The sequence below is a fragment of the Panthera uncia genome (assembly GCF_023721935.1).
Source record: "Panthera uncia isolate 11264 chromosome A1 unlocalized genomic scaffold, Puncia_PCG_1.0 HiC_scaffold_17, whole genome shotgun sequence".
Lineage (NCBI taxonomy): Eukaryota > Metazoa > Chordata > Mammalia > Carnivora > Felidae > Panthera > Panthera uncia.
This window is the reverse complement of record NW_026057577.1, coordinates 144,554,377-144,562,582: the sequence shown is the minus strand read 5'-3', so window position 1 is coordinate 144,562,582 and position 8,206 is coordinate 144,554,377. Positions and strand designations below refer to the sequence as shown.

The window sequence follows — 8,206 nt, the reverse complement described above, 5'->3', positions numbered from 1 at the left end:
CTGTTGTGCACCGCGGTTCGGTCCGCGCTGCGCTCGCTCACGCTGCCCCGCCCCCCCTCCCCCCGGCTCTGTTCCTTTTTTGTCGCCGCCCTCGGTGCCACCAGAGTTCGGCTCCTGCTTAGGTTTCAGCCACGCCGCCCACGACGAGACCCAGGTGGCCCGGAGCCCGGGCAGTCGCAGCCCCGCCCGCGCCCGACCCTCACCGTCCCGGAGGCCGCCGGCGGCGGAAGTGACGGCGCGCGTTGTTGGGGGGCGCTCCCGCCCCTTCCGCCCGGCGCCCCGCCCAGGCCTCTCCGCCCCGATCTCCCCGCCCCTCCCCCTCCCCTCTCGCGGCCGCTTTCTGTCAGCCTGTCTCCCTCTCCCTCTCCCCCTCTCTCCTTCCTCTCGTTTCCTCTCTCGCACCTGAGCACACGCACCTGCCCGGCCCGGCTCCGCTCCCTCCTCCCTCCTCCCCCTCCCTCCCTCCCTCCCCGCCCGGGCCGGAAGGCTCCGGCCCCGGCCGCGGGTGCCTCGCGGCTGCGTCACCGCCGCCCCCCCAGACAAGATGGACACCGCCGAGGAAGGTAAGCGGCGGCGCCCGCGCCCTTGCACCGGCGCCTGGGTTCGGGCCAGGCCCGCGCTCTGGCCGCGGCGCCCGAGACGGGCGACGGGCCCGGGCGGCGCGGCGGGGGCGCCTCCCCTCGGGGCGGGGGAGCGCGGTGACCGGCGGGGCCAGCGCCCGGGCCGTTTGCCCGCCGAGGAGCCGGCTCGAGTGGCGGCGGACCGCGCGGAGCTGGGCGGGGGGGGGGGGGGGGGGGAGCCGAAGGTGACCCCTCGGCGCCCCCCACCGTTTCCCGCCCGTGCGCGCGGGGGGCGGGAACCCGCCGGGGGCGCGGGGCTGCGGGGCTCCGGGCTGGCGCGGCCTCCCTGCCCCTCCATCCCCCCCCCCCCCACGTCCCCGGGGGACCTGCAGTGGTCGCCGCCCGAAGTACGGGGGCGTATTCCACGCCCATCCCCCACTCGGTTTTGTCTTCCTTATTGTCGTTTCGCCTATTGCTGTACAGGCCCTGTCCCCTGACGACAAAACTTCTTTGTTGACTCTGAAACTTCGCGAAAAATGCCCCGCCAGGTGACGGCTGAGTGCGGTTGACTGACCCCTATTTAAGAACCTTGCCCTGTGCGTCCCTGCCCCCAAATAATTGTTTAGTAAACGTGGAAGAGTAAGGTCCAGCGAGGTTATTAGGAGGAGGGAGATTGTTCGGAATTCTTTTGTTTCGGTGTAGTTGATTTTGTGTCCAGTCCCTGCCACCAGTAAGCGGGGGTTTTTGTGCTTTGTTTTGTGAGTGTGGGTTTGGGATACGGCTGTTTGTTAACCGGTGTAAACTGAATACGTGAGGTATAAACATCTAGGGGTGTGGAAATGCGTTTGCTTATCCACCGAAGGGTAGGGTGGGTTCACTTTAAAGCGGTTTTATCTTTTTAGAATCGAGCAAATAATTCAGTGTGTCTGTAGAGGAAATTACTACACTATCCTGTTTCTTGATGGTTTGGTTATCAGTGAAGATGCCCTGATGCGTTTGAGTGGCTTTATGTGGGGGTATGTCTTGCAGCCTTAATGGATTGCGATATGGGTGGTTTTGGATGAAAATCGTGGAGCACTGCCATGGCATGCAATAGTGATAAAAAGTTTAAGATCTTAGTGTATGTGAAGAATTGGTGGAACTTGACTCATCATTTCTTAAATAAATCTTTCATTGGATAATAAGAAGCTAGGCTGTGATGACATTTGTGTGTGATGGCTTACGGAGCCTGCCCACGTGCCTTTACCTTTGATCCTCATAGTGGTCCGGTGGAGTAGATAGGTATAGGTGTGGAAATTCAGGCTTAGTTGTTTTAACAGCTGGTCCACGTTTCACACACTTGTAAGAGATTTTCAGCCCAGATATTGTGATTACCAATAGAGGTTTCCTTCCATTATGTCTCCGTTGTGTTTATTACACCCAGGGAGTGAAGCTGGTCGCCACAGGAGATTCCCTTGGAAAAAAATGGTAAAGCTGCTGAGAGGTTAGGAATCACTTTGTTTTTGACAGATGGTCCTTGTGTGTGAATTTCCATCTGCAAAGATTTTACGTCATTTCGGATTCACATTTTAATGACTCAATCTAGTAAGGCACGTATTTATTTATTTATCACTCGATGTGTGCTGGCAACCCTAAATTCCATTCTTTGAGCCTGGGCGCTTAGTACTTGCCTACACTTCTGGTGCTATAGTTAGTGGTAAACCAGGAATTGCAGAATCTGGAGGTTTATATGGAATCATGAAAGGATGATTTTCAACGTACTTCCAGTGCTTCAACATTGTTTTTCCTTGTAAAATTATAATCAGGGTAAGGCATAAATGATTTTTATTTACTGACTTGAACACTGTTTCTTATTGAAATAACTAGTATTGAGTACGTGTGTGTGGCATGTGTTTACTGAACACTTTATACACATCTTCTTTACTTCTCTCCACATTTTTAGGGTATCCACTCTTTACAGAGAGGAAAGGGGGAGTGTGTGGGGGGGGGGTTGAGGTGAGGGGTCGGGTTGGTATGATTCCGTGACTTGCCCGGGGTCATCTAGGTAGCGCATATCAGAGGTAAGATTCAGACTCAGGTCTGTTAGACCCTGTGGTTAAAATAGATAATAACTTATTTTTGTCACTCCCTTTATAGGATGAATCATTTACATATTTTGACAGAACCTTTTTTTGGGCATTTGTTTTATGAAGCTATTATTCATGAAAGAAAGTGAATTTTAGTACTTTTCCTGCTCACTTTTGCTAAATTCCAAATCAGAAATCTGAAATTTTCAAAATTAATTTAAATTTAACTTGGAAAAACATTGAAAGGAAAGAGAGGGTTATAGAGAATTATTTCATGATAAAGTGAAAAAAAGCTTGGAAACAACTGCTCTGTTTGCTAAACTAGTTATTACAGATTATTTCTTAAAATGCAATTGGGTTTTTTTTTTTTTATCTGACTATAAAAGAAACAGTTTTTCTGTAAGACACAGTAAAAATGAAAGAAAATTACCAAAAAAATGTAAAGAAAATTAAAATTTTAAAAATTGTCATTTATTTTTAAAAACACTGATAATGTTTACTCTTCTATTTTTAGTATGTTAATCTGAGCAAAGATGAAGAATGTAATTAAAATACCAACTATACAGTGTGTAACTCTTCCCTCCTTTAAAAATGGCATGTCGAGGGGTGCTTGAGTGGCTTGGTTGGTTAAGCATCCGACTTTGGCTCAGGTCATGATCTCGCGGTCCGTGAGTTCGAGCCCCGTGTCGGGCTCTGTGCCGACAGCTCAGAGCCTGGAGCCTGTTTCAGATTCTGTGTCTCCCTCTCTCTCTGCCCCTCCCCTGTTCATGCTCTGTCTCTCTCTGTCTCAAAAATAAATAAACGTTAAAAAAATTTTTTTAAAAATGGCATGTCGCTTTCCTCTAGGGTATCACAGATGATGTTGTAATGCTCAGAATGTTTTGTATTTGTGGTAAACAGTACTAAAGTCTGTTAGAAAACTGATAATTTGCTAGATGGATTTTGGCCCTTCATAATAAGTGTTTGCTAGATTTTAAAGATCTCTAAAAAGTGTTTGGGGTATTAAATTTTGTTTTTGTAAAATCAACAGGTTTATGATCTAGTTTCATAACAGAGGATGTGTGAGTCATTCATATTGTTTTTTGTATGTATTTTGTATGAGTGGAGATACGTTATGTAAACTGCTATCATCAAGTCTTTAAATGTAAGAGGATACCTTAGATACACAGCTTCCTCATTTTATGGATTAGGAGTCTGATCCTGCAATGCACTGAGATTTTTTGGTTTCAAAAAAAAATATGTCTTTTGCTCAAGGATATACATTAAAAAAAATGTTTATTTAGAGAGAGAGAACCAGCGGGGGAGGGGCAGAGAGAGAAGAGAAGGGGGCACAGAGTATCCAAAGTGGTGTCCGCGCTAACATCAGAGAGCCTGATACAGGGCTTGAATTCATGAACCCATGAGATCATGACATGAGCCAAAGTCGCACACTTAACTTACACAGCCCCTCAAGGATATACATTTCTTAAAAGGAAAAACACCACGCTGTTGGAATGGATGTTGGAAGCAAGTATTGATGTATGAAACCCTCATAAAGATACTAAATACATTTTGCCATAGTAGAGTGTTATCATTTCGGTCCAGTGATACAGACCTGATTTTTTTATTTTGCTAAATTACTACTTACACTAGCAGAACACAGTTCAAAATCTTATCAGCAATTTGTTTATGGAATGCCAAAGCACTTATTTTATATGCTTTGTGGAACATTGGGAGGGTATAAATTTGAAAGTGTATTGCGGTCGATCGTGTTATATATTTACTATGGCAAAAACTTGAGATGACATAGATTTGGAAGAAAGGAGTTAGAAGTATGGGAAGTTGTCAGAACCAGACAGCTAGTTACCATCTTTCTAGAACCACATGGTCTTTCATCTCTGCTTCCAGACAAGTCTGCTTCATTCTTCTCACCACAGATCAGCTTTCACTGCATTGGCAGGCTTTATCACCAAGCAGACATGCACTTATTTGACAAATGTTTACTTGAGCACCTGTTAGAAGCCAGGCACTATTTTATGCGCTTGGGCTAGGCAGAGAACAAAATAGACAAAATCCCTCATTTCATAGAGTTTACATTCTTGCTTTTGGCTTGGTAGGGGAGGAAGGGATGACAGAAAATAAATTATATGGCATAGCTGGAAGGTTATAAATGTTGTGGAGAAGAGTAAATCTGGAGGGAATAAGGTGTGCCAGGGTGGGAGGACGGGATTTCAGTTTTAACTATGGCAGTGAAGGAAGGCCTCACTGAGAAGGAGCGAAGAGAGGGAGTTGGATACGCAAATACTCTGTGCACAGAGAATTCTAGGCAGAGAGAATAGCCAGTGTGAACTCTCTAAGATGGGAGTGTGTCAGGAGACCAGTGTAGCTACAATGGAGTGAGTGAGTTGGGGGAAGAGTAAGTAAAATATGAGGTCAGAGATCATGGGACCAGTGTAGAAGCAGAACGGGTATGTAGGACTTTACTTCTGTTGTGAGATAGGGAGGGTTTTTCGCAGAGGTGAGGCATAAATTGTCTTGCCATTGTGTCCATGGCTATTTCCGTGAATAGATAGATCTTTTTCCTCATCAACTTAATCTTAAATCCAAATTTCTGGGAGCTAGAATCTGATTGGCCCATGTGGGATCAGGTGCCTACCCATGATCCAGGTGGCTGTGTGATGGTGGGAAAGATGATGGAAAAGTAAAAATCATGCCAAAAGCTACAAACCAGCAGTTACAAGTCCTGGAGATGTAGTATACAGCCCCATAACAATAGTCAATACTATGTTATATATGTGAAAGTTGTTAACAGAGTAGATCTTAAAAGTTCTTATCACAGGAAAAAAATTACGTGTAGTGATGGACTTAACTAGAGTTACTGTGGTCATTTCACATGTTACATATATTGAATCTTTATGTCATACACTCAAAAGTAATGTTATATGTCAGTTATAGTTCAATAAAAAGGAAAAGAATAAAAGTCAAGGCTGTCAGTGTCCATTCTCGATTCAGGGCAGACATCCCAAAAGTTGTTTCCTCCATTGTTGAACTAGAATATCTTCTGTGCTGGAATGCTGTGAGTGATTAATGTTGAGCTACCTGGGTATCCTCTTCCAGACCAGGCTTATTTTAGTTGGGCTTTACTTCTCTCCTGTAAGGACATGAAGATTGCTTATTTTTAGTATAATACAGGTAGAATGGAGAGTGTTCTTAAAAAGGTAACAGGAAGTAAGACCCCAAGGGAAAACTGATTAATTCAGACTATATTTTAGAATGCTATTGCAGTGGGCTGGGCAAGATATTATATAGGGGTTTAAATTCAGGCAGTGGAAATGGAAAGAATGAGAAAGAAGAAACAGATCAGGGTAGAATTAATAGAAAAGAGTGATTGATGAGGTGATATAGGAAGGAAGATTTAAGAATGATTTCTAGTGTAGTTTCATTAGCTCTGAATGGGAAGAGATGAATTCAGTTTTGGATATTGTATTTTCAACAGGTGCCATAACAAAGGATCACAGACTGGGTGACTTAATAGAGGGTTATTTTCTCAGTTCTGGAGACCAGAAGTTTGATACCAAGGTGTCTGCAGGGCTGGTTTCTTCTGAGGCTTCTCTCCTTGCTTGTAGATTTGTGTCTTCTTCTTGTGCCTTCTGTATGGTTTTCTCTCTTTGCATGTTTGTGCCCTAATCTTGTTTTTACAGAGGCACCACTCGTGTTGACTTAGGGCCCATCCGAATGATCTTATTTTTTAACTTAATTATCTCCTTAAATACCCTGTCTAGAAATACAGTCATTCTGAGGTTCTAGGTGTTAGGACGTCAGTTTATGAATTTTGGTAGAGCTGGTGGAAACAACACAATTGAGTCCATAACAGGCATAAATTCTTGAAGGCTTGGAAGACATGGAACATTTTCTGTACACTTATTTCTTATAACTGAACTTAATTACAATGTCTTTTTTACTTTTCTCTCTCACTTCCCTGCTTCCACTTGTGTATTCTGTACTGATAGGTTAATAAGGTATAATTTGTATACAATCAAATTTAGTATTTTTAGCGTGTAATTCTATTATAGCACTTTTGAGATAGAAGATTTGGAGGTTCCTTGTCTCTTTCTTCTCCATTTATCAAATATTGAATTCCCCCATTCTTAGCCATTTCAAAGTTCCTCAGAGGCACTTTTATTAAATGGAACAGTTTGTAGACCATTGGACTTAGGATTCCTTTACACTTTTTTTTTTTTTTTTTTAATTTTAGAGAGAGTGATCAGGAGAGAGGGACAGAGAGAGAGAGAGTGTGTGTGTTTAATGTTTTTATGTATTTTTGAGAGAGAGAGAGAGAGGGAGCAAGAGCACAAGCAGGGAAGGGCAGAGAGAGGGAGACACAGAATCAGAAGCAGGTTCTAGGCTCTGAGCTGTTAGCACAGAGCCTGATGCAGGGCTCAAACTTGTGAACTTCGAGATCATGACCTGAGCCGAAGTTGGACGCTTAATCGACTGAGCCATCCAGGTGCCCCATGAGAGAGAGAATCTTAAGCAGAGGCTCAATCCCATGACCTGGAATCGTTACCTGAGCGAAATCAAGAGTTGAACGCTTAACTGACTGAACCACCCAGGCGCCCCTCCTTTTACACTTTTAAATACTGAGGACCTAGGACTTTTGTTTATTTATTTTTTATTTTATTTTTTATTTATTTTTTAATTTTTTTTATTAACGTTTATTTATTTTTGAGACAGAGAGAGGCAGAGCATGAGCGGGGGAGGGGCAGAGAGAGAGGGAGACACAGAATCGGAAGCAGGCTCCAGGCTCTGAGCCATCAGCCCAGAGCCCGACGTGGGGCTCAAACTCATGGACCGTGAGATCGTGACCTGAGCTGAAGTCGGACGCTCAACCGACTGAGCCACCCAGGTGCCCCAGGACTTTTGTTTATGTAGGGGTTATCTTTTTACTCTATTAGAAACGAAAACAGAACTTTAAATACCATACATGTTAACAAAAATAACTTTATGATAAATGTATTTTCCAAGACAAAAACCTCAGTGAGAAGAGTATCATTGTTTGAATTTTTTGCCAATCTCTTTTATGCCTGGATTCTTACAAGACAATTGGATTCACATCTCTGCCTCTGTAGTTCCTCTTGCCATATGTTTTGGTTAAAGTGTGTGAAGAAAATTTGGCTTCACACAGGTAATTTGAAAAGGGAGGTATATTTTCAGGTAATTTTTGATATCCTTTGATACTATGCCAAAAGTTGACAAGTAGTAGTTTCTTTAAGTAGTATTACATCTGAAAACATATATATCACCTTTTAAAAATTAAATCAAATTAAAATCCATTGGTCTGATGGCTCAGGATAGTCCAGGAATAGACTCATACGTATATGGACAATTGATTTTTTTACTAATCCAGATACAAAAGCAGGGGTGCCTGGTGGCTCCATCTGTTGAGCGTCTGGCTCAGGTCATGGTCTCAGGGTCATGGGATCGAGCCCTGTGTCGGGCTCTGTGCTGAGCCTGGAGCCTGCTTGGGATTCTCTCTCTCCCTCTTCCCCTCTGCCCTGCTTAAGCTTCCTTTCTCTCTCTCTCTCTCTCTCTCTCTCTCTC

General features: G+C 44.2%; 1 protein-coding gene across 1 annotated transcript in view; it reads left to right on the top strand.

Moving 5' to 3' along the window:
* The first annotated feature begins 310 nt into the window (after positions 1–310).
* MARCHF6 (membrane associated ring-CH-type finger 6) overlaps positions 311–8,206 on the top strand; it is a 78,282-nt gene continuing 70,386 nt past the window's right edge. The window contains exon 1 of the mRNA XM_049648277.1: positions 311–563. Within this exon, the coding sequence (XP_049504234.1) occupies positions 545–563 (19 nt within the window). The 5' untranslated portion in view covers positions 311–544. The remainder of the gene's footprint in view (positions 564–8,206) is intronic.